The sequence below is a fragment of the Terrapene carolina genome, unplaced genomic scaffold (assembly GCF_002925995.2).
Source record: "Terrapene carolina triunguis isolate 2854851 unplaced genomic scaffold, T_m_triunguis-2.0 Scaffold192, whole genome shotgun sequence".
NCBI classification, from domain to species: domain Eukaryota; kingdom Metazoa; phylum Chordata; order Testudines; family Emydidae; genus Terrapene; species Terrapene triunguis.
In genome coordinates this window covers 20,972,457-20,999,931 of record NW_020664543.1, presented here as the reverse complement: position 1 = coordinate 20,999,931, position 27,475 = coordinate 20,972,457, and the positions used below count along the sequence as shown (strand labels likewise).

Genomic DNA, 27,475 nt, shown 5'->3' with positions numbered 1-27,475 from the left:
CTGAAGGAGGAACGCCACATCTTCTTGTTCCTGATATGCCCTCTCAGCATGCCAGTTCCTCTGACCAAGCCACGATTCCTCTGAGCTCTGCCAAGTCCACCACCTGCTCTCCAAGTTCCTCGTGTTCTTCTCAGCCAGTGAACAGTTCACAGAATCTTATTTCATTTTGCAAAACGTTGCCAGCTTTCTCCACTCATCGCTGAAGTCTCATTTTCAATGGAAGCATTTTGCAACATAAAAACACACATTTCCCATCCGTTCCCAATTTATGTAAGGCTTGATCATATGACCCGAGTGTTACTGCTACTAGGAATGCTGCGAAACCAGCATAAGATGGCTCTTGTATTGGGCTAAACAAAGTGTAAACTGTTTGTGAATCACAAGAAATGATACCCCGCACTCTACTGCTCTTGTACAGTATGTTTTATTGCAGAACAAACTCATATTTTACAAATTGAGAAGTTGTACTGGGTTGTAGACTGTTTCCAGGTATTCCTATGCAGTGTTCCCACAGTAAACAACCTGAATACAATGGAGTCTATTTCAGATAAACAGTAACAGGGATTCACCACTGTTATCTGCAATCAACAGAGAGAGGAAAGCATCTTATGTCTGATTGTTTAAATGTCATTTAAAACACCTGATTCTGTTCCCATAGAGCACTGTTGCCAACAGAGACCGAGGGCAATGGAGTCACTCCTGATTTACACCAGTGTAATTGAGACCAGAATTGTCCTGTACCATTAAAGGATGCTGTCAAGTTTTTATATCAGGGTGACAAGGACACTGGCAAACTTGTGAAATTCCTTGAAGGGCTTTCCTAGATATCAGATTAGATAAAATATTCCATTTCACCACCAGCAGAACTCGCCATCAGCAAAAGCCTTGGATCTGGTGCACAACAGTATTAGAATGGACCTTGTACACACTGGAAAAAGCTTGCGGCTTGTTTACAGTGAGGAAAATACAACAAGTTATTACACTTGTTAACGAACACAATGTAAACTATAACCTACTCCTTGTCTACACAGCGTGCTGTTGTGTTTAACATCATGTTAGTTGGTCATGGCTAAACGTACAGTGCACCCTGGGTTAACCAGGACCCACTAACATGACTACAAACAAGTCAATGCTTGTCTACATTGACTGTCTTACATCATGTTAATTAACATGTTATAACACGACATTTTCCTCGTGTGGCCGTGCCCTTATAGTAAACTTCAGCTATGCTGGTTGAACTTTCTGAACTAGTTTTTAAGTTCAGGCTGTAGCTGGAATGAAACCGGCTTTTCCTCAAGACTGAGAAAACGGGATTCCCCACCAATAACACACTTCATAGCAATCTTCTCTTGGAGCAAACTGTGCCATGATACTTAGTAGAGTTGTCATATTTCTTAATGCGAGCTCAGAACTTAATTAATGACAGGAAATGCCTTACCAGCAAACAGGCTCTTACACTGAACAGGTTGGCACAATTCACGTTAGCATATAGAAAACCTCAAATTATTGGATTCTGAGGGCCCAATCCTGAGCTGATGTAAATCAGCAAAGCTCCAGTGAAGTTGACATAGTTATGTCAGTTTACACCGGTTGAGGATCTGGCCCTGAGCATTCAAGCCCTAAAGATTTCTCCCAGAAAGAGCTCTAGCCAGGGTGAGAAGTTCCTCCGTGATGGAACACAATGAAAACTGCCAGGAGTGTGTGAAAGGTACAGACTAGGAACTATCTCCATTCAGCCGGAGGCTGTTTAAATGCTAATGTGCTGTGTGTGTTGTATGATCTACAAAGTGCTGAAGACAGAATAGAAAATAATCTGGGTTCTCTGAAAATATACGAAAGTGAACTGAATCCTTGTGAAAGGTGTCGGATTGACAGTCCCGGAAATTGAAGTCCTCCATTTAGTCACAGAGCAGGGATGGCATGACTGGGGCAATGCAAGCTTCCCCCTCACTACCCTGCCAATGTGCCTCAAGCCTATTCTGGACAGAATACCTGCTCATAGGGGGCTAGAGGAAAGCTCAGTATCCAATGAGTCTCCTGGGCTTCCTCACTAAGAATGTCAATGATGAGGGCCCATTGTGGGGCTGGTGCTCCTGCCATGTAGATACCTGCTCATTTCACTCATTCACCTCATTGCACTGGTCACCAAACTCATTTCACATAGGCTAGCAGGAAGCCAAGGGAACATGATTCCTTTTTCACCTAGGCTGGATTTTAACTCATGACCTAAGGAGTGAAAGGGGCTTTGATCCCATTGACCAAGCCCATGAGCCATTTAAGTCCCCCAGGTTCCTCCCTCTAAAAAGAAATTAGAAAACAATTATGTAAAGTGGTCACCGGGCACAAGGGATTCTCCTTAAACACACTGCCATAGATTTTCCCGCCCATAATTAGCAAAAGACCCTCTGCTTGAAAATAAAAATAGGTGTCATTAGCTCTAATTGACATTAAGGCAACCCGATTTCAACTGAGAAGCTCACTTTTGTCTTCTTTCTCTATCAGGGATTTCTTACATGTGAGCATGAGAAGCAGAAGCATTGGTAAGTGCCACAGGCTGCAAAAGAAAAGTTTCCTGGAGCTGCTGCGATCTGCATCCCTGTAGAACCGAAAGCCGAGGTAGGAAATGTACAGGTTGATAGGGAGTGAAATGAGCGGAAAATTCCATGTGGTGACATCGAGGATGGGGGCCATTGTTGAGAGTCCAATTAAGGCCAAGCAGTGACGCAGAGCAACCCGCCGGCACATCACAGGGTGAGTGACGGACATCATGCAGTATCCTCCTCGTGAGTAATCCTCCCGGAGGCCCCAGCTCAGGGCATTGAAATGAGGAAACTGCCAGGAATAGAGAATTCCTCCCAACAGCAACGCGCCTGCAAAAGGAAAGAAAAGGAAACATGCATTAGAGTGCTCATCTTAGATCATAGCAAAGGAGCACTGCATACAACATTTCAACACCTATATGGAGCTTACCCATACCACCACGTGCTACCACTGCAGAGTTTATGACAACTGCCCCCCCACTCCCATGGAACTCATCACATCACACTCAAATACTGTAAAGAAGTCAGGGGATATTCTCTGTTTATCAGCAATTATGTGGTTTTTGGAGATTTTTTTTTTAAACTTGCAAATGGTGTTCCTTAAAATAATTTATTTCTGATGCACCTGTCACCTCAATATCTAGGCACCAGTTCAGTTTCCACCAGGGGGTGATTTGTTGAAACTTAAGAGAAGTTTGGTAGAAGAATTTTTTTCACAGTCTCTAGGACACAAACTTATCTCTCCCAAGTTCCCTAACTGGAGCACCCAGAGCAGGAAAAACACAGTAGAAGGAAGGAAGTGTGTGACAGGATAAGCAAAAGTTATTAACAAGATAAGTCCTACTCACTGATATGCAGTGAGAAAAGGAACTTATGCAGGAAACAGGTCACATCCTGAAAACTGTGATACCAGTGATGACAAAATAATTCAGAGGCTCAGCTGGAGTTTCTCCTTCATTTTGTGAAGACTGCAAATTGCTCACAGGTGTAGATGCTTCTCAACTGCTTAATCGTTATATCCTCAGGTGGCAAAGTACAAACATGGCAGAGCGGAGCAGAAGGCAGTGCAGAACTGCTTACTTCCCAAGAGCAACTCTGAATACTGGCTTTAAATACAAAAGCACCTACTGATGTATTCTTCAGGAACTCCTAAACATACGTGGGACCTGATCCAAAGCATGCTGAAGTCAATGGGAGTCTGATTGACTCCAGTGGGCCTTGGAATGGGCCCTCAGACTGGGCTATATAGAGGTATGCCCCTCATCCACTCTAACATCACCTGTGAGAGTTCAACCTGTAAAGCCATCTTGGACCTTGCCTGTTGTTCCCTTCTCTTCTACCTCCCTTCCACTCCAGCCGTGATATCCTATTTGCATCTTCCCACCTCCATGTGTTTGTCCTTTCGGGGAATGACTTCCCACTTCCGAGCCCAAGCTACCACCCTTTCTTGCTCATCTAATGAAAGCAGAATCAGGCTCGAACGTCAATAGCAAAATTTGGCTTCAATCGGAGGAAGGTCAGGTCCTTTACTCCTTCCTAAAAGTTGATCTCTTCCCAGAAGAAGTGAGTTCATAATAACTAACACAGACTAAGTCCCACCTTCACAAAGGGACTTGGGCACCTAAGCTCCACATTTAGTTATCTAAGTCCCAGTTTTAGGTGCTGATGTGATCCACAGAATCACCGGGGCTCCCTAGGTACCTAAGTTTCTGCCTCTGAGCATGTGCACTGCTGCTTCTCTCAAGTGTCCGGATGCCCATCTCCCACCTAAGCTTCAGTACGATCCATGAACTGGGGGAAGACAGGTGGAGAAGTGCCTGTTTTGCCAATAGGGCCTATCCAGTAGGCGTGCTCTGAGCACTCCGAAGGGATCAGACCCTATTCAAAACCCAGCAGGAGGAGAAGCAGCAGCCCACCTTTTAGCCCAGTGGTTAGAGCACACACCCAGACCTAGGTTCAGTTCCCCTCTCAGCTCAAGGAGGAGAAAGGATTTGAACAGAGGATTTCCCACCTCTCAGGAAAGCACTCTAACCACATCTATTCTGATGTGGGTCACTCTCAATCTCTCCCATTGAATCTGCTCCGCTGTGTATAAATACAGTCATTAAGCCTGACAGAGAGAGTGAGTATGAGAATGACTCTATAGCCTGGGTATTAGCTACCCACCCGGGAGGTGGCAGACCCAAGGTCCAGTTCCCCAGCTCCAATGATTCTTTAGTTATTGATCAAAGAGCAATAGATGTGCAGTGCCTAAGTCCCTTTGTGGATTGGGGCCTAAATTATTTCCTCAGTGATTCAGGTCTTCTCTGGGTCTGTTTTGGTTGTGAACTCCTTGGGGCTGGGAATGTCGATCTTTCTGTCTTGTAGAGCATAGTGTCGTTGTAACCCTCCTCCAAATAATAATCCAGGCTGGTACCAAGGCCCATAGCTCATACCACCCCAACCAGCCAGAGGATGTCACTGCTGCATCATCAAAAATCTAAATTTAAGGGCAGTTTTCTAGCTGCCTATAAGATGCCTTGAGAGACAAGGTGGATGAGATAACATCTTTTTTTGGACTAGTGAGAGAAACAAGCGTTCGAGCTTACACAGAGTCCAGACCTGAAGAAGAGTTCTGTGTAAACTCAAAAGCTTGTCTCTATCTCACAGACAGAAGTTGGTCCAATAAAAGATATTACCTCACCCACCTTGTCTCTCTAATATCCTGGGACCGACACGGCTACAACAACACTGCATATAAGATGCCTCGGCAGTTTGAGCATTTGACTCACATCTTTTGAAATGTATGAATACACTTTTCCATTTTGTGAGTTCCATGTCCCTGGAAGCTGCTTACATTAAGTACAGAGACAAGGAAGGGCTACCAGAATGGGAATTCAGATCCTTGGACAATGTAGTTAGCAGGAGAATTACAGGTAAGCATGGGCTAAGATTTTAAAATGTGATTCATGATATTTGGGTATCCAACCCAAGACTCCTTAAAGGGGCCTGATTTTCAGAAAGGCGATGTTCAACACTTTCTGAAAATCAGGACCCTTTAAGCTGATGAGTTGGGCACCCAAATATCACTAGTAACTGTTGAAAATCTTGGCCATTTTCAAAGTCTGGTGAGATACAGGATTGATGCTTCTTCATTGAAATCAAAGCAAGTTTCTCCACTGACTTTGAAGGGCAGCAGGATTGAACCTATAAACAGTACACCCCTGTAGTATTTGTTTCTTTAGTTTTTTCCTATTCAACTGAAATACTTGCTCCCGAAGGCAGGATACCAGACTTGATGAACCAAAGACAATAATACTTTGCACTTACACAGGATTTTTTATCTTTAAAGGGCTTTACAAACATTAGCTCATTATTTCTCACAACACCCAGGGAGATAAGTTACAATTATCCACCATAGGGGAAATGGGGTAGGGATAGAATCAGAGGAAGAATTAATACATGCAAGTTGTTTCTGGTTCCCCTCTTTTTGATCTGGTATGACAAGCCCTATGTTCCTGTGCCTTTGGTCTGTAACAGAGAGTCTTCACTTACGAAGTTGTTCAATCTTTGGTGTGCAGCCAACCCCCAAAAAGCATACAAAACCTCAAACACACTGGAAACTCTAGTAATTTCCTCAGTATAACACTACGTTTTCAATTAAAAAAAATCATCTTGAGGCAACTTTTACACACAAACTAACCAGCCAGAACTACTTTGAGACTGAATTCCCATTTGCAAAGATCTGGTTTTAGTGTGAGCGCCTTTGGAGTTTTTAACTACTTTTATTACATCACTACTTCAGAAATAACGGGTATTTTATAGAGAAGCTAAACAGTAAAACAATTTAACAGGCCATTATGGGGATTTTAATTGATACAATCCTGGAGCTGCATTTCCCCCCTGATTTTACTGGTGATCCTTTTGTTAGTTTTCCATATGCCTTGCTGACTTTGTTGGGTTTCCAAAGACTGCTAAGTGTCATGTACATGTTGACTTAATTGGAAAACAGGAGAGGATGTACTCTAGTGTCAAATGAGCCCTGACTAGGGACCTTACAAACTTCCAGCCAATGACAAGCATTAAAAGACTCGAATTGCTTGACAAACATTAACTATGTCATAAATATGTCAATGGTGTTTGTAAGCAATGTTATTACATGAAAGACTATCGCTGAAGAATGGGCCGGTTCACTATTCTATAGACTGCACTGGTTTCCCTATGGAGTTCTTGATAGCTGTGGATATAGGTATAACTAGCATAAATGATCTCTCTCTATGGAGTTTAATTATGGTGGGATCAGATTAGTTAGTTCACATCCATGATACACTCTGTTGGCATCTTCTCAGAGTTGGCACAGTATGATCCAAGGCCTAGCTGGTTCATAATTGTAAGAACTGCCTTCCCCCCCCCCCTTTTTTTTAAGAGTTTGTTAAAGCCAGGAGTTTGGAAACACCAGTTTAATACCAGAAATACCCTGGCCTTCATAAGCTCCATGGTTTCCCTGTGGCACTGATAATAGCGGTGAATACAGGTATACCAATTTGTAACCCTTATAAAATCTTTCAGCTTCTCCACAGGCTTTATTAACTGGGAGCCCACAAATATCAAACTCTTTGGACTTCTTTGCAGAGTTTCTAATAGTAGTGAGTTCAGGAACAGCCATGACTATTGCAAACTCCATCCACTTCTCCAGGTGGAGATCATTACGAATGCTGATGATTTGGCAGAGGAATTTTGTTAGATTTCTGAAACTCCATTGCCCTCCCACCATTGCAGTCATTTTCATCAGTGTAAAATGTGACCATTCTGACTGGGATAATTTCAATTCCCACTTTGCCCTGGTTTAAATGATCACATAAGAAATAGGGTAACAGAAAACCAGGTTCAGTCTCCATAAACTTAAAGACAAAGTCTGTGATTAACATTAAACTTTAGTGTCTAAGATTTAACTGTTAGCAGTTTTCTTACTGCTTTAATTTTAAATATATTCTAATGGCAATAATACATTTCTTGACAAATATAGCAAGCTGAGACATCTTTTGAATTTTTTGTTTAAGTAAGATGCAGACAAAACGTTAACTATTAACCAAGTTTGTTTGTTTTTTCCTGTCTGAAGAAAGGGTTACTGTTGCTTGTTAAGGTTTTGGGATTCCATAAAATGTTTCTTATATAGGGGAAAGTGCAAAGTCCTAAAACATTTCACAAGGCCTCATGGTAAGAAATTGTAAGGTGCCAAAAGCATCTTTGGTCAAAATTTGTGAGTGATGAGTGATTTTGGGCTCCCAAATAGACACACCCCTAAAGGGTCTGATTTCCAGAAAGCACCGAGTACTCGCCCTCTGAGAATTGGCTCTTTACGTTGTCAAATTGGTCACCCAAAAATCAAGCCAACCAAAATCACTAGTCACTTTTGAAAATCTCCACCTCTATTCTTTAGTGTCTACAGAATGGGTCACAATAACATCTCTGGATTATTAGTATTTTCATTATTTATAATACCACAGTTCCAAGGAGCCGTAGTCATAGACCAGGACCCCACTGTGCTAGGTGCTGTACAAACACAGAACAACAAGATGGTAAATTCTCCATTTATCCCCAGAAAAGGGACAGTATAGTCGCAAAGGGCCAAGCCACCCCCAAACTGCCCCATCATTGTGCTTCAATGACTATTTGCTAAAGGGCCCAAATCTCAGGTCACTAGAGCAGTTCAGTCTCTGGGCCTGCTCAGCCCTTGGACTCTGCCATTACAAGTAACAAGGTTTTTTAATTATGTGACTACCTGTGGAGTAGAATCTGAACTTTGATAACTGATTCTCTTCACATAGGGCACTGGACAACCATCAGATGTTAACAATGTCTGGTCACTACCAACCTGGGCCCTCATTAGAATCAGTGACTCAGACATGAAAGGTTCTACTCTCCATTACTAATCCCCTGAATGATCCATGCCCAATAAGGATAACACAGTCTGTTCACATTAACTACAGGAATACTGAGTTGTGTGGCTAAGACGAAAAGTCAGAAAGACATCGCAACTGCAGCATTATTTTGAACAGACACTGCTTTTTTTAATAGGACAAAAAAGCGAAGTCCAGACCCAGCTCCTCACCCACTTATTGCAAAGGATGGCATATTCCAGATACTGTTTGACATTAATATCTGGACGATATTATATTTGTTAAGCAGTCAGTTGAAATTCATATCCTGCATTTCACTGACTTACATACAAACTATACACTGTATAGTGATGTTTTCATCCACCATCACAAGGCAGCCACCTCTGGGATTAAAAGCAGCAGCTGTTAAACAATGCACAATAGTTTAGGACAGGGAGAGAAGAATACTCTTTGCAGTTAACTTCTCCCACCATGCCCGGAGGGAAACTTTTGAAGGCAGGCTATTGCAGAGGAGGGATTTGGTCAGGACACCATTTTTAGCCCTCTTCCGCTTACAAAATGAACATGGAATTTTTAGTGATCACAAGTGATCAGGACCCCCTGCTCTGTTTCATCTTAAAGATGATACCTCCAGCAACATGGTGTCCCTGAGTATTGCTTAAATACTGACTCAAAAAAGGGGAGAGGGCCACTTACTGGCAGGAAAACCCACTTGCACGAGGTGGTGGTGTGAGAGGTGCCCCATCTAATTATTGATCTGGTCTGGCATCAGCAGTAGCGCTGCAAAACTTTTGATGAAATCGTTTCAAATGGCTTTGTCGTCATTTGGGTGTTTGCTTTATAAACCCCAAATATTTCTTCTAACAATGCCTTATTTCTTGTACAGGGATTACACCAAAGAGATATAAGCTCACTAAATGCACATCAGCCTAGAAAGGTTCATGTAACATGCAACAATGAACCGCATTGGCTAAAAGAGAAGGGATTGACATCTCCACTATAATGCATTGGATCCACTGCAGCACAGGGAAACAAAGTTATCTTAGGAGTACAGAGACCAGTACATGCATTACATTCCTGTAAATGCACTAAGAGCATGAACAGCTTATTCTGTACCCCTACCCCACTCACTGCTCTTTTGACTAAGTGGAGAGTCTTCTATTCCTTAAAAGCATGGTGGTTTGCAGAACACTGGTTACATTTGTATGCCCAAGTTGGGGCAAACAGGTGTTTTATGTCATCAATACAATAAAAAAAAAAGGGGGGGGGGGAGTGTGATCTGGAGTTGCAGCTCAGTATGGATTTGCTCCCTTTTCTGTCTCTTTTTGGCCCTGCATATGTATGACTGGGAAGTAGCCAACTAGGCATGTAAAATAAACATAGAATGGTTAAAATATCAGCTCCAAAACAGATGTTGAAATCTTATTGCATTTCCCAAAGCTGGTGTTTACTGCCTTGGCAACCTAAGAATGCTGTTTTGCTTAAAGCACAATTTTAGTAATTCTTCTGCCTTGAATAATGTGAAGGAATTTTAAAATTATTTCCAGACTTTGGTAGCTGACTGACACATTAGGGCAAAGCACCGGCCTTTCGTCTCAAGGAAACTGGGTACGAGTTTGGCTCATGTCAGAAGTGAAAGGTTTGGAAGTCTAAGCTTAACTTTTAATGGACTGTAGTCAGAAAACAACCACACAGAGCAATCCTTGATATGACGCCACTGGCTCTCCTTAGTTAAAAGATGTTGAACAAATTACTCCTCTTTAATCCAGACAAGGTAGATTAGAGCTGGGAGACTTGAATTAGTCCAGCTGCAGCCATCTGCCTATGGGTAAACATGATTTTCCAGGCTTTGTATTCCTCACCTTTCTTAATTCATCCTAAACTCTTTGCAGGAGTCCTGCATGATTTTTATAGAAAGTTACCCACCAGAAAAGGCATTTGAAACTCCCTGAAAGACATCTTTTATCCCTTGCTTACTCTCAGTTTTGTGTTTGTTTACGGCCAAAATTTAACATGCCCATAGGCACTTTCCTTTGAGAATCTGTAAGTGTGCAACCGTTGTAGGCCTGGAGAAAGATTTTAGAGTTCAGTTACGGTATCTTGTCTTTCCCCATAACTTATCTTTCAAGACGGAGATTCAGTGCAATACAGCCCCAAACTGTACTCTTCCGAGGACTTGGGGACAGGGCCGGTGCTACCATTAAGGCAAACTAGGTGGTTGCCTAGGGCGCCAAGATTTGGGGGCGCCAAAAAGCGGTGCCCCCAGTTTTTTTTACAGCGTTCCTACGCCCCCTCCCCGAGTGCGCAGTCGCCACTCCACTTCTCCCGCCTCCCAGGTTTGCAGCGCCAATCAGCTGTTTGGCACCGCAAGCCTGGGAGGGGAGGAGAATTAGAGCGCGGGCGGCGTGCTTGGGGAGGAGGCGGAGCAGAGGTGAGCTGACGTGGGGAGCTGCCGCCCTGGTGGGGGGGAAGCTGCTGCGGGGGGGGGGAAAGCTCAGGGCAGGGGGGGAGGAGCTGTCGTCGCGGGGGGGCACCTCAGGGCGGGGGGGGGGGGGGGGGCGGCGGGGGGGGGGGGGGGGGGGGCGCGCGCAAGGTGGAAGTTTCGCCTAGGGCGCGAAACTTCCTTGCACCGGCCCTGCTTGGGGATGAACAACTATGATTCTTAGGTGGATGTGGAAGCTGATTCCTAAAGTGGCATTACTGTCAGTCTTCAAAGGCTGTTCTATCAATTTACTGTGTATACGCTACACAGCCATAGTTAACATACATACACACACACACACATATATATGCGCTGTCAAGCGATTAAAAACATTAATCGCGATTAATCACACGATTAATTGCACTGTTAAACAATAATAGAATACCATTTATTTAAATATTTTTGGATGTTTTCTACATTTTCAAATATATTGATTTCAATTACAACACAGAATACAAAGTGTACAGTGCTCACTTTATACTTATTTTGTATTACAAATATTTGTGCTGTAAAAAACAAAAGAAATAATATATTTCAAGTCACCTCATACAAATACTGGAATACAGTCTCTTTATCATGAAAGTTGAACTTACAAATATAGAATTATGTACAAAAAATAACTGCATTCAAAAATAAAACAATGTAAAACTTTAGAGCCTACAAATCTACTCAGTCCTACTTCTTGTTCAGCCAGTCACTCAGACAAACAAGTTTGTTTACATTTGCAGGAGATAATGCTGCCCGCTTCTTGTTTACAACGTCACCTGAAAGTGAGAACACACATTCGCATGGCATTGTTGTAGCTGGCGTTGCAAGATATTTACGTGCCAGATGCGCTAAAGATTCATATGTCCCTTCATCTTCAACCACCATTCCAGGGGACATGCGTGCATGCTGAAGACGGGTTCTGCTTGATAACAATCCAAAGCAGTGCAGACCGACGCACGTTCACTTTCATCATCTTGAGTCAGATGCCACCAGCAGAAGGTTGATTTTCTTTTTTGATGATTCGGGTTCTGCAGTTTGCGCATCAGAGTGTTGCTCTTTTAAGACTTCTGAAAGCATGCTCCAAACCTTGTCCCTCTCAGATTTTGGAAGGCACTTCAGATTCTTGGGTTGAGTGCTGTAACTATCTTTAGAAATCTCACATTGGTACGTTCTTTGCGTTTTGTCAAAGCTGCAGTGAAAGTGTTCTTAAAACGAACAACATGTGCTGGGTCATCATCCAAGACTGCTATAACGTGAAATATAGGGCAGAATGGGGGTAAAACAGAGCAGGAGACATACTATTCTCCTGCAAGGAGTTCAGTCAAAATTGAATTAACGCATTATTTTTTTAACGAGCGTCATCAGCATGGAAGCATGTCCTCTGGAATGGTGGCCAAAGCATGAAGGAGCATACAAATGTTTAGCACACCTGGTATGTAAATACCTTGCAATACTGGCTACAAAAGTGCCATGCAAACTCCTGTTCTCACTTTCAGGTGACATTGTAAATAAGAAGCTGGCAGCATTATTTCCCGTAAATGGAAACAAACTTGTTTGTCTTAGCGATTGGCTGAATAAGAAGTAGGACTGAGTGCACTTGTAGGCTCTAAAGTTTTACATTGAGTTTTTGAGTGCAGTTATGTAACAACAACAAAAAATCTACATTTGTAAGTTGCACTTTCACAATAAAGATATTGCATTATGGTACTTGTATGAGGTGAATTGAAAAATATTATTTCTTTTGTTTATCATTTTTACAGTGTAAATATTTAATAAAAATAATAATATAAAGTGAGCACTGTACACTTTGTATTCTGTGTTGTAATTTAAGTCAATGTATTTGAAAATGTAGAAAAACATCCAAAAATAGTTAAGAAGTTTCAATTGGTATTCTATTGTTTAACAGTGTGATTAAAACTGCGATTAATCGCAATTAATTCTTTTAATCATGCTTAATTTTTTTGAGTTAATCGCGTGAGTTAACTGCAATTAATCGACAGCCCTATATATATATATATATATATATATATATATATATATATATATTCAGTACTGTACAGCAAACATATCCCATACATCTTTGGGCATGATTGTATCATCTGCATCACAGCTGCACTGCCTTGAAACGCAAATATTTTTCTCCTTTAACCTGATGGCAGAATTTTCTTCTTGGGCGGGAGAGATGGAGCTTGTGATCCTCTCCCCTCAATTAGCTTCAGGGACAAAAAATAGCTGTTTGGGGTGCGTGAGTTGGCCTGCATCATATTATCTATGTACAAAATGTTGCATAGGGATGTTTTTAAAATAACGTCATTTAGGAAAAAATGCAGGCTGCCATTTAATTGTCAATGTCCACTGTTCTTTTCGGGGGTGGGAGTGGGATTACCTCCATACAATAGAAATCTCCATGTGTGACCATAGAACATTCTCAAGCATAAAGGCATCTCGGAGTTGTACATTCAGAAGTCTTAGCAAGACTAACTGGTGATAGAATTCCACTGTATTTCACAGCTCTAATATTTCTGCAGTGGTGGCATGGTAAGCCTTCAGCCGGCATTTTTCTCTACTACAAACAGAATATACTATTGATTGTGTCAGTTGACATGTGAGCGGCTGAGTAGCCTTGAGGAGAAAAAAAATGTATCCCTTCTAAAGCTTGTTGCATTCATACAAGGTCTCTACACTGCACACAATAGGACTGACTATCAATGTAGCCCTACATGGCTCTATGCTCAGCCTCCACGTTCACTGATAATTGTGTGCTTTCAAGGTTATATGGTTATGTAAACTAATGGCAAGGGGAAAAAAAAATCCCAAACCAAAAAGCTTCATGGTCATGGGTTTCAATAGCCGTTTCTTTTGAAGGATGGCACAAAGGACCTGTGGAACAGGACTGCTTCAGTGGAGCAATAGACTTCTGTGCTGGAGTACATAAAGGGAAGGGAATGTTGTATCTGTATATGAACTGCAAGCAGAACAAAAGGAGGATCTTAAATATTCACTGGAAATGGGAAATGAAGGTAGCAATGAGATTTCCATCTTGAGGCTTTCTTTGGGACAACCTCTAAAGGAAACAGTCCTATAGATTTCTTCGGGTGCGTTTGCCATTTGTATATAATATCTGTATGTGTGTGTACACACACACACACGCTTCTGAAGGCCTCATAGTTGAAATATCTTTCAGTGTGAATGCAAGATGACCCTTTGCTCTTTGTGGAAGACCCAAATTAGAGAGGAAGACATGGGTAAGTATGGAAGAAGCAGTTGGCCATATTGTTTGTGGATTCTCTGGCAGTCTGATAAAGGAATTAGTCCAAGACTGCTTTAGAAGAACAACAATGACCTGCTCTTTTGATTAATCTTAGCTAGCTTTAGTATCGTGTCTATTGCCTCAAACGTGACTGTGTGGAGTAATGAAATGACTCAAACGTTCACAGGTGCAAGTATGTTTAGGGAGTATCTGCAGAAGTGTCTCAAAGTAACATTTTCAGCCAAGTACTATAAACTTCCATAGCCACATATGGGGTTATACTCAAAAGCACTTCAGCCTTCCTTTGCAGCTACTAGGCTGGCTCATTGAAATCAAAGAGTCTTTACTGAATCCTGCTGCTGTTTTGGTGCCCCCTACTGGAAAGTGTGGTTCCCAGACTGGGGCACTGAGACAGCTGCCCCACACAGTTCAATATTGTTCATCTGGAAGATGAAAGCACTGTGCTGGTAACAGCTGTGCATGATGCATAGAATTGGGATAACAGTGAATTTATTTGACTTTGATTTCATCTTTCAGACTGAGTCAGTCCCCAAAGGTGCCTCCATGGTGGAATCACCACTTCTTTTGTGTCTCGCATGACCAAAAAAACCACAGAATAATTCACTGACTTTTGTCTTAAATTTAAAACAGCTGCCTACTAGCACTGCCCATCTGCCTCAGTTTTTACCCACATCGAGCACACTTCTGGGCCGCCAGCTTCCTATGCTCATATGTCAATGACATTAATCTCTCTACCTTCCCATGAAACAGAGTAAGAACTCCTTCGTCATCTTGTCTTTGAAGAGAAGTGAAACCCTAAAAGACTTGATTTTGTTAGCAAAGACCCCAGCTAAAATCCTCAGGAACATTATAATCTAGTCTTGCTCTGGGCACCAAAAGCTCTCACAATAGACCTGCATCCATGTCAATAGGCTTTTAAAAATTCAAACTGTTTAGTCAAAAAGACAGTGTGAAAGAAAGAAAAAAGCAAAGGGCTATAATGTTTATTTCAGCCACAATTATGTTTTTGCGTTACCTCCCTCTTCCTGGCAGACAAGGGCTATACAGGGAAAGGTATCAGAAACTGTCGTTTGTCAGGTCATGCCACAGCCCCCTCTCTCTCCTTCTCTTCTCTTTTTTGTTACTAAAACCATCCATCTGCCAAATGTCACTTGCAGATAAGAACTGTCCATTTTTAAATCCCCATTTGTAAATAGATGTTGGCTGACATAATTAATGTCTACCATACAACACAATTTGAATTACAAAGTAAAGGCAATTTAAAAATCAGCCTCCACATGATTACCATTGATACTCAGTCTATAAATTCCATAGCCCCAGGAATTATTTAAATTTCTGAAAATGAATGAAAATCAGTACAAGATGTCTTTCAGGAAAGAGAGACCAGAAGTGGAGCATCTGAGATAAACTAAATAGTCTCTTGAGATAAACATTCCTTGGTGCAGTAATACCTATGGCTCCAGGCCACCATGGGGCTGCAATGTCTGCTACACTGTCAAGACTGTTATCTGCTATGCCACTGCCACCTACTCAGAACAAATCCCCTTAACTGATAAAGCAGATTATGCCGAAGACCCCTGCTTGTCACGTCTATCGAACTGGGTGGTTTATATGAATGCTGTGGCACTGAACTACTCCGTTCTAAAACCTGAGGAGGTTTCAATTGGTTGGGATCAAGCCACCACTGCATCAGTGTATGGAGTTCATTGAAATGAAAAACCTTAAGGCAGCTCGTGGCCCTCTGGAGCTGGGAATAGTCACTATACATTCTATTTTGCTATATTTGCTAATTAGGAAAAAAATCAGTCAAAACTGACATTGAATATTTCAAGCAACAGGCAGGCAGCAGCATGAGTGTAATTTAAAGCACATATGTGGCTGTTCTCTTTTGTGCTAAAATAAATAGCTCTGTTATTTCCTAAAGACGTCTGTACTACTGAACAACTATAAGTTCAACAGTCACTCATGTATCATGGGCAGAAGTGCTTAATGTGGGTCTCATGAAGGAGAATCTAAAACTAAAAGGAAAGCTGTACCAATTCTTTGCTCTGACCTTATCCTAACGCTTATGATTTAAAACAAATTTGCTGTGATTCTCCCCTTCATCAAAGTGAAACAAGTCATTTCAGGGCCTGGATTTATTAGTCAAACAAATAACCTTTTATTTAACTGGAAGGAAATAGCAACACAAAGGAACAGAAGGAGGGGCTTTCAAGGAAGCAAATGTGGCACTGCAAACCACTGTCTGGCAGCCAAGCTATATATAAATAGACCAGATATGTGATGGTGAGAAGCATGTGGTAAGTGGCATTTATCATACATCTTTGACTACCTCACCTGCATTCTGCTCATCCCTAGGACTTATGTTCACATTCCAAATCTCCCAGCAGTTTCAAATGGGCACCATTTAAAAATACCAACTTTCCATAGAAATGTTCCCTTCTTTCTCCTGAAATGTGTATTCTGTCCCAAATTACACTGGCCCAAGTTCCAGGCTAGACGATGTTCACTGACATCTTTAAGTGCTGATCATCAGGGCTAGAAATGGCAGCAACAGGCCACTGGACATGTTTTGTAAAGCACTTTGTGATCTACTGATGAAAAGAGGCATATAAGAGCGAGGCATTGTTATTATTGGAAATAAGAGAATCCCAGACTTCCAGTGGGAAATGCAACACTTACTTCTTACCTTGGAAGTTGCTGAGACACTAGCCTTTAAAGTTGTGGCATTTTAATGTGCATTTATTTTGGAAAATAAAAATAAATTCCTAAATGGACTTTGGAAATAAAAAAAGGTTGATCAAAACTGAGGCTTTTGGAACTAAACCTGACTTATTTTCTTTACCTCTGCTGAAATACAGATCTTATAAACGCTGTTTCAAAAACTGCACCTTCAGCTCCAGAACCGCAATCCAGGAAGCGTCTTAAATTATGGCAAAGGAACAACACAATCTTTCAGCAGTAAGCCTTCCTGAACCATGTCAGTGACGTTTGCTGTTTTCTGATATATGGGAGCAGGGCAGTGATGGCTACACAAGTTTGCCCACCAAAGAGGGAAGTGAAAGAAGTTCTATCCTTAATGACTACCTTTGCCATAACTAGAAACACATACAATAATGTGACTGCTCTGAACACTGGTGCTTGAACAGATTGCAAGGGGAGAAAATCCCCAATATAATGTAAACCCAAGAAATTCCAGTGAAATGGTGAGTAGCTCTCTTTTCATTAGTGTTCTGACTGCCCTGCTACACATTCTTCATTGTTTTTCAGCCGGATATTCAATCCTTTTTTTAACAAGGTGCAAAGGTATTTTCACACCTTTACCTAAAAACAGGTTAGGTCTGCTAGCTAATTACACTTCATTAACAGGTTCCATGACCTTGGCTATGTGGGTTTAAGAGAATGGGTGCATATGCTCATATATGTGTGTGAACACACATACAAACCTCTTACAGAGGTCTAATCCTGCAAGGGCTGAGTTCAGGGTGTTCAGCACTGGAGAACTGAGCTCACAGTGAAGTCGTTTTCCACTATTAGTCTATTTTCATTATAAAGAGGAATGCAATGCACTGAAGCAGTCAATTCTAAGTCACTATTATCCAAGGTTTGCTATATGTGAGTTCCACCATATAGATTCATATTGACCCATACCATTTCTGCCGAGCAAGCAGCTCAGCCTCACCCAAACTAACTGTGAGGCAAATGTAGGGAGTTCTACCTACCTGGAATTGAGAATGTGGAGTTACTCTAAACACTGTGCAATGGCATACTGATACATACATAGAAACATAGTGTGACGAAGTGGGGATTTTCCCTTGTTATGTTGTATGTGAGCCTATGTGAGTATTACTGTTTTGCATGAATGCTGTGTGCGTGCCTCAGTTTCCCTGTGTATTGCACCAATATCTAGGTGGTGGGAATAAGGGGGTGTGACTTTTCCGGAGGCTGCTCCAGCTGCCAGGCCCCTGCCCTGTCAGTTGCTCCTCCTCCGGCCTTTGAATCGCTTCCAGGCCAAGAGTCATCTGGTCACATCCCCCTCCTGGGTCTCAGGTTACGAAGAGGCAGCTATAGCATCAGTGCAGGCAGCTAGAGCAGCCTCCGCAAAAGTCACACCCCCCTTATTCCCACCACCTAGACACTGGTGCAATACACAGGGAAACTGAGGCACACACAGCATTCATGCAAAACAGTAATACTCACATAGGCTCACATACAACATAACAAGGGAAAATCCCCACTTCATCACACAGAGGAATTGCCAGACTGTATCAGACCCAAGATCCATCTAGGCCAGTATTTTGTGTCTGACAGTGGCCAGAACTAGATCTATTTTACTACTTTTTAAATATACACAAATATTTATTTAACATTTTTAAAATAATTCTCTTCTCTTCAGTAACACAGAGCTTCCTAAAAGATGTCATAGGCATTCCACAACACAAGATTTCATCATCTTTTCTTAGGCACCATGATAGAGTGAACGAATTAAAACCAAAATGCCAAGTAACGGGCAGTTAAGAAACTTTCAACACAGTTCTGAATTAGAGCTACATCAGAATAGATTACATACAGAGGCAATTCAGTCTGATTTCCAAAGCAAGTACTAAAAAAACGAATGGTTTGATAAGGACTTTGCATGGATTTTGAGTATTCCTGTTTAGAATTCTGGTTGTTGCAAACAGTACAAGAAAAGTCTTAAACATGCCAAGTAGTGAGATGGGTGCATGCTAAACAATTCCATAATCTACATCATCCTGCTAAACTGATTTACATAAAACAAATCCAAAATGATTGTTACATTTCTCAATGGGCCTGTTACCTGAAGTACACGAGTTTCACTTGAATATAACAAATTAGTGATACTTTTAGGCTGTACGTTCCTAGCTGGCAGGAAAAACAAGCTCCAATTGTCTCAGAGTTTAGCTTGTGAACAGATCAATGTTTTATATGTGATGTAAAAATAATTCACAGTTACTTAAAGGAATCTCCACACCTTCAGGAGGGGAAAAAAGGAACTTTGAGAGTTTAAAAGGAGGCAGTTAAGCAATCTACCAATAAATTAACATTCTAGGATATTTTCTAGAATGTGGTGAAATAGTGGTACACCTCACAGGACTTTTCCTGCAGAAACCCTTCAGCCCCCCCTCATCCCATGACTGAAGTCGGCCTAACGATCTGTTTCTATTCTGAATTTCTATAACATTTTGTTCTATTCACAGCCCACATGCTGAGTCAGTGCTCTTCATCCTGATTTTTGTTCCCAGACAGTCTCAGCATATATTCTATGGAACTCATCCTGCAACTGGTCCTTTGTCTCTAAAACCCTCTAAAGGCAGAATGACAAGATCTGTTTATTTCTTCAGTCCTAATATGGTACAGTGCCATGCATGTTTGCCAACACAAACATGTCTTTATTAACTAAATGAAATACAAACCAGTTTTTGTGGCATTGTGCTACAATATGTATTGCATCATCCTACGCTAATACCTGTGCTTAAGGGAAACCAATAGTTTTTGTCTCCAGGGTGGTTATTTTCAGCTGTCCCAAATGCAGTAATGGCAACCGCCTGTCTCTCTGCCTGTCTCTCCAAATATGAGACTTATATTTCATACTCACCAGCATCAAGGCTGCCGGTAGCTGCAGTCCAGCCCATGATGGGGGGAATGGCACCAACAACAGCTCCCACCCACGTGTTGACGATGCTCATTCTTTTCATCGGTGTGTAACAACAAGTGTACAGGAAAATGTTGAAGGCTCCCAGCGCCCCAGTGAGAGGATTTACTCCCAGGGTCAGCAGGGCGATTCCTGGAACTGCACAGGAGGCGGCAAAGGACACTGCAAGCAGAGGGCTGTAGGGAAAAAAACAAAAGCAGAGGACACACATTTGTTAGCAAAAGAGCCTGCGGTCACCTGCTATTCCATCCCCATCTCTCTTTAGAGCAAAAGCTAAGGTTAAGATTGCAAAACATTTTCCATTTACAGCATTGTTTCCAAGATGCTTGTAGCTTTTTTCAAAAATGTTCTTTTCTGGCTGAAATTTCCACACTCAACCTCCGTCCTAAGGTGAATCTTTCTAGAAAAGCTGAGCCAATTCCACTGAGTGGCTTTAGAGTTATAACTCATGGGACAAGGTTACCAGAGAAGAGCAACAAGAATGATTAAAGGTCTTGAGAACATGACCTATGAAGGAAGGCTGAAAGAATTGGGTTTGTTTAGTTTGGAAAAGAGAAGACTGAGAGGGGACATGATAGCAGTTTTCAGGTATCTAAAAGGGTGTCGTAAGGAGGAGGGAGAAAACTTGTTTACCTTAGCCTCTAAGGATAGAACAAGAAGCAATGGGCTTAAACTGCAGCAAGGGAGGTTTAGGTTGGACATTAGGAAAAAGTTCCTAACTGTCAGGGTGGTTAAACACTGGAATAAATTGCCTAGGGAGGCTGTGGAATCTCCATCTCTAGAGATATTTAAGAGTAGGTTAGATAAATGTCTATCAAGGAGGGTCTAGACAGTATTTGGTCCTGCCATGAGGGCAGGGGACTGGACTCGATGACCTCTTGAGGTCCCTTCCAGTCTTAGAATCTATTAATCTAGTTCTGATTCTAGTGACCAGTGCTGATAACTCAAAAATGCCTGACCTGTGTCAGTTTATAGTACTTTTCATATAGAGTCCTCACTGAGAATTAGTACCTTAACAATTTGGTAGCGATCTTAGTAAGTTGTGAGCATGTGGAGCAAGCACATCAGGAAAAATGCCTCAAGTTTGTGTGTTTAAAGCTACTGAAGTAATCAACATTCAGTGTGGCAGAGGAAGTGAATTGTTGTGGCTTTGTCAGAATTTCAGTTGATTACAACTTTTGCAAGGTGCTTTTTTGGGAAGGGTTGAGAAGAATCAATTCAATTATTTTGGAGTTTTCTAAGTAGAAATAAGCAGTTTTTTGGATTTACTAAAACATTGCTGAAGTTTCCAAGTTCAAACTTGGCTGGTGTATAGTGCTCACCAGGGGAAATTTGACAAAAGAACTTTACAGCGACAAAATCAAATTAAAGTTTGTTATTTTCTGAGAGCAACGGCAACCAATTGGTTTCCATTAGAAACTCCTGTTTTCCAAGGGTCAAACTCAGAGAAGGAAATGGTAGTAACTCTACTCAAGCTCCACTCACAATCCCAGAGTAGCTGGAAGTTAATGCTGACAATTTAAATGGCCATTATTAGGCTTCAGAATAAACACCCAGTGAGATGGACAAAGGCAGTTCAGACCACACTTAGACCAATTATTTCAGTCAGTCAGCAAATCCACACTGTCTGGGGTCTCAATCCTGGTGCCAATATAAGGGGCCTGAAATTCCATTCACCTGGCTCAGAGTGGGAGAGGCATGAAAGGGAGGAAGGTAGTTCTGTATTAAGTTAGCTACCTTTAATAACCTGTACGCTTTCCAGTACACATTTTACAATAAAATAAATACATTTAGCTAAACGTTTACTGGGAACAGGAATAGAAAATACACATTGACAATATAGCTGAGTTAATAACACTACAAGAACCTTAACTTTACAATTCTAGACTCTTAAAACTGCACAGCTTTCACATTCTATTATTGTGTTTTGCATTCAATATTCGATGTGTTTTTAGCAGCATGCTTCTCCCCCACGAAGTCTTTAACCCTGCTGTGTGCTTTGCAGCCAGCGCTCCATGCTCAGCTGTGGAAGTCCGGCTAGCAGTGAAGATGAATTTTAATAAGTCATTGTTAATAAAGAAGCTAAAGGTTTAGTTTTGATTTTTAAAGCCCTGGTCAGGCCATTTGCATCCCAGCATTTTATAAATGCTAGAATAGTCAGAATTGTTAAGATGGGTAAACTTCAGGTCGAAATGTTGGGACTAAATAAAAGACTGTCTTCAATTTAAATTAAATTGACTAAACCAAGAGTTTGATGACATGCAGGAAGATAATTCCGCCAGCTTTTCAAATCCAGCAACAGATTTTAGATTACAGCGTGGAGGGAGTGTCATTATTTCCTTCAAAGATAGCAGTATGCAGTCCCAGTGTTCTTGGTACATTACAAATATAGGCAAGGTACTGTGTTGTCATCCATCGACAATGAGATGTAGATTGAGAATTTTGCTAATGAGTAACACTATAAAAGGACCATACGGTGCCGTGTGTTCTTTAGTTTTACTGTTAGCTGTGTTTTTTTACAGGACTGCAGCAGAATACAATATGCACAGTAATTTGCCTCAATGCTATGTCTACACATGCTACAATTTCTCATCATTGCCTCTGCACAGCAAAAGCCTGACTTGGCAAAACAAATATAACTCATTTAGTTCCTGAGTAAGGTAGAGTTGGACTGTAAATTCCCAAATGACACATGAGTGATAAAGAAAATGTATATCTACTGCCGTGAAGACAAAGAACCAGCTTCAGCCCTTGCACGCCATGTACCCCCGATTCACTTCAACGGGGCATTAATGAGGGCAGAATTTGGCCCAGCGTGGTGAACACTGCTCTCTCTAATAAAGAGCAGTGACTCCAGTCTGTCTCTTCATTCCAGACTAATGCTACACTGATCCAGTGGCACAAGAATAGCAGCAGATCCAAGCACTTCACCATTCCCCATGTGCAAAGCAAATGGTAGAGCTGCCTGCGAACAAGCCTGGCACCAGAGGGAAGTCGATAAGTCTGTTCCTCCTGCACAGTTGACATGGCTCAGAAACAGCCCTGTAATACCAATGCTGAGTGTAATACCCAGCCTATCAGCCTCATGATACTAGAACTGCGAGCTGCTATCAAGAATGGCTATTTTTTGGTTTCTGTCATTGGGTGTGAGAGGGTAAGACCTTGCAGATCAAAATAAGTCACAACAGGTCGCAGGTGTGTCTGGATAAGAGAGAAGCCTGGTGGTTAGAACATGAGACTGGAATTCAGGAGTCTTGGGTTCTATGCTGCGTGGCCTTCGATAAATAATTTAACCTGTAAAATAGTCAGGGGTGCTGTGAGGCTAATTAATTAATGTTGGCAAATTGCTTTGAGATGCTCAAATGAGACACGCTACAGAAGTACAAAGTTAGTGTATAATCATCTGGGTTATGAAATAATTTAACCTTTTAAACTGGGACACAGGATTGACTAATATGCTTGCTGGTATTACACACTGGCACTAACAAATAAGGAGACTGGCTATATGAAGGGATGAGTTTGGTTGTGAGCTCATTCCCTAGCACCTGGACATGGTGGAGACTTGCAGTTCTGCACAGAGCCACAATAGCTGGGGATGGCCATTTCGTGCTCTCTAGGAACGCCTCTGCTTCACCCACCCCTTCTGACCAATGCTTGGGGTGATATCTGGCTCTAGAGGGTAGATCCCTACAGTAGGGGATATTTTTTGTGGGACCATGTTGTGGGTGGCATGGAAAAGACAGTGACGGGAGAAGGACTTAGAGATTTCTTGGGAAAAATAATAGAAAGGTTTGGACCTCCACGTAGCTGAGTTTTTAAACATCTGCCCCGCTCGTTGATGATCTTTTTGCTCAATGATTCATTGGCACTTTAGTGGTTGGTTACAAAATAAAAAAAAATAAGTGATTCAGCGATAAATAATTCCCAACCCAGCTTAACACCAGACTCAGCTATTTCTGATCTTTCCACAAAACTAACACCAAAACCAAGCCCAAAGCACTATCATTATTATTCAAAAGAGCAATATGTGCAAACTGCAGTTCCTTCAGGAACAGGTAAATATTTAGTGTTTGTTATTACAATTTTCAAAAATGTTCACGGCTGCCAATTGGTCAGAGCTTTGAGGATGTTACTTCCCAAGGGAAATATACATCTGCTCTGAGAAATTCCCACCACGAAGCTGAGAGATAGGAGATGACTATTACAACTGCTCAGGGAAATTTCCGTCAGGATGTCCTGAGATCTCAGACAGACCACTAGTACAAGCACTTCCCAGAAGTCACAAAGTAGTTTGTACTGGTGCTTAAAGGAAATGCCCTTGACAAAGTCTAGGGCACCATTTTTTGGCCTGTACAAAAACAACTTTTTTGTTTATTTTAAACCTTTCCAATAATGGCAGATAATATACATACCAGCGCGTGTGTGCATGTATATTATATTACATTCATACTTAAATGCACTCATTGTTACAACTAAAGGAATTAATATCCTTAGTCCGTTACTAGTTAACTAATCCCTATGTAGAAAATAAAACCCAAGAACAAATCCTCTTAAGGATGCAGTATGCAGGAAAGATACTTTTACATTACAATAATTATTCAAAAATGCAGACAAAAAACTACTCATTTGGGCGCTTGATTAAATACAAAAGTATTTCACTGGAAAGAAAATGATCAGTTTAAAAAAGAATTTAACATCTAAATTTAAACAGTATTTATTTGAATGGTATTTTCCAAATGTCCATAATATTCTGAGCAGCTATTGTATGTAAAACTATTGTTTGTGAGACAGTGTATAGATAACACTTCTAACTTGCCTGTTTAGGCAAAAGAAAAACTGTATTTAATCCCCTCCCCATCACCATATCTAACAAGGTATCACAAACAGAACATTCTCTATAGATAACCCTTGACAGCATGTACACTAAATAATCCATCCATCCTCCAGGTATTTATTTCATGCTCATCATGGTGGTATCTGAGTGCCTTACCAAACTCAAGAACAGTGGACTACACAAGATTAGAATCGTCTCTTCTCTATTTCTCAATTCAGGATAAATCAGTGTTGTCTGAAACTAAATATAACAGAGATCTTTAAATCCACTTGACTACTCACAAGCAGCTCCAAATAGGGAGATTTCATTCACCATTCGCTGCTTGACTCTCAGGCTCCCTTCGCTACAGGTGCTACACATTCGTATTCACTATACCGCTACCTTTTACCAGACAGCACTGCAAGAAGACACGTGTGGTCAATGTGCAATGTATATGTGGCACTTGTTGCCCTCCTAATACTTATGAGGTCTGCCCATGCCACCCATGGACAAATCTGGTGCCCACATAGGCTAGGGAAAACTGCTATACCCCTATCTATGTATTTATACTGTGACCATCCACATGGTAAAGCACTGCATTCATATATAAAAATCTTTCACCATGATAGATGCAAGTAATAATGCACAAGGGTCTGCTGTCATACTATCTAGGAGTGTATCCTAGGAGCATACTGATGGGCCAGAAAAATATCTTTGGGCAACATGGCTCTACCAGAGACTACAGCAATGATAATTCTGGGACAGAAGGATGGTCTTATGGTGAAGTTACATGATTGAAAGCCAAGAAGACGTGGGGTCTGTTCCTAGCTTGGTCAAATCACTTAGAAGCTCTGTGCTTCAGTTCCTCATCTGTAAGCTAGGGACTACACTGCCTACTTCACAGGGGTGTCATGAGGCTAAATTTATTAATATTTGTGAAGTGCTCTAACATCCTCCTATGGAAGGCAATATATTAGTAATGACTCTTACTATTGTTCCCAGGTAGTTGAAATTTATTGATTTATCTCCAATAGAGTCCATCTGAGGCAGACCCTTTCCAATCCACAGGACCCAAGAGGAAGAGGAATAAAGGCTCAGTTTTCTATTCATACAATACAAAGCTGCCACTGGCACGGTGAGATTCCAGACACTGTCAATCAGGCTGGGGAGAATCACTCAAGGATAGCTTGGGGAAGGTAGGGAGCAGACAGGAGGGAATCCCACAGGAGTAAAATTCAGGCTTCCACGCCTTACACAATGGGTAGGCATTCACCTGGAACTCTACATATCATGTGTGGTGGATTGTGACTTCAGAAAATGTAGCAGCCTACTGTCCCCTAATTCATGTGTGCCTGACAGGTCTTCTTGCGCGCACGCGCGCACACACACACACTTACTTAGGGGTCATGATTCCTGGGTTCAATTCTTTACTCTGCTACTGACTTTCAGCTGACCTTGGACAAGTCACTTTAATTTCCTTGTGTTTCAGTTTGTCCAGCTATACAATTAATATATTTACCTACCTCACAGTAGTGTTGGGAAGCTTAATTAATATTTATAAAGTTCTTCTACATTCTCAGTTCTCATCTAATATCCATATGAAATTTTAGGCTAAACACTTTGTGACTACAAGACATATACTGGATGTACAACCTTAGAATATGTTAACACTTTATTACCATTTAAAAATCAACATTTTAAAATGACAAAAATTCAAAGCTTAAGAAAAATAGTGTTTGAAAATCAGGAAATTAGATTGTTGTTTTTCAAAGAACCTAAACATTGAGAAATAATTAAGGTTCCAACATCAAACCCTTCTCCCCCTGGAATTCCCCAGCCCCGCACTCATATACATACATATCTTTAGATACAAAGGCATACAAACCTGATACAATGAGCTTAATTTGTGACCTAGCACTAATGGGTAATTGTGCATGTAAAACATGTATTTGCATATAAGAATAAGCTTGAGTGTAAGTGCCCATTTGTATCTGCTTGCATATTTTGTAGGTGAAACCTAAGTGCCTATATTTGAAAATGGGATTCAAAGGAGACCACACAAGTAATAAAGACCCCTTTCCTTCCTGCCTGCCAAAACCATCCCTAACAATCCCTATATGAAGAGCTTAATTTTTGACCTTGCATGAATGCGTAAGACAAAGACAAACAAAGGGTGGCAGGGGAGAGAGAAGCACAGAGAGGTTAAGTGACTTGCGCAAGGTCACTCAGCTGCTTAATGGCACCTCACCCCAGGTCTCCCAACTTTCACTCCAGTGCCCTATTCAATAGGCCCCACTACATCTCAATAAAACTGGTAGCTGTTGTTTGCTCTGTTTTTTTCCGAGACACTATGGAGGGATGTAATCAGTGATGCCATGGGGGACGTGATTATCTTATCCATACTGTTTTGCTTTTGCTACCACCTATTTAATTCAAATTCCTACACAAACAGCTGGGAGTAAACGATGGCTTTGTTAAAGATTCAATACCTGCCTTGTCAATTACAGACAGAGAAAGTTCTCCCACCCATTCGGAACCCCGATAAGTCCTCCAGCAAAAACAGGGAACAACAAGCTTTATATTCCTGATATTTCCTAATGTAAACAAACCTAACACAGCCCCCTCCCCATCCTCCTTTTATCTTTTTGGGGGAATGCGGGGGAGGGGGGGAAACGGTTACTTGCCTGTATTGTAACTGTTGTCCTTTGAGATGTGATGCAGACAGGTAATCCAAGCAGGTGTGCACGCACCCTGCACACTGAAGCTGAAGAACTTTGCCTAGCAGTACCCATGGGGCAGCGCTCACACCCTTTGCCCCTAGCCCCTAC

General features: G+C 41.5%; 1 protein-coding gene across 1 annotated transcript in view; it reads right to left on the bottom strand.

Moving 5' to 3' along the window:
* Positions 1-438: 438 nt before the first annotated feature.
* Positions 439-27,475, bottom strand: part of LOC112119066 (protoheme IX farnesyltransferase, mitochondrial) — a 161,149-nt gene continuing 134,112 nt past the window's right edge. The window contains exons 6-7 of the mRNA XM_024217612.3: positions 19,778-20,010; positions 439-2,870 (exon numbers count right to left, since the gene is read on the bottom strand). Of these exons, the coding sequence (XP_024073380.2) occupies positions 2,464-2,870; positions 19,778-20,010 (640 nt within the window). The 3' untranslated portion in view covers positions 439-2,463. The remainder of the gene's footprint in view (positions 2,871-19,777; positions 20,011-27,475) is intronic.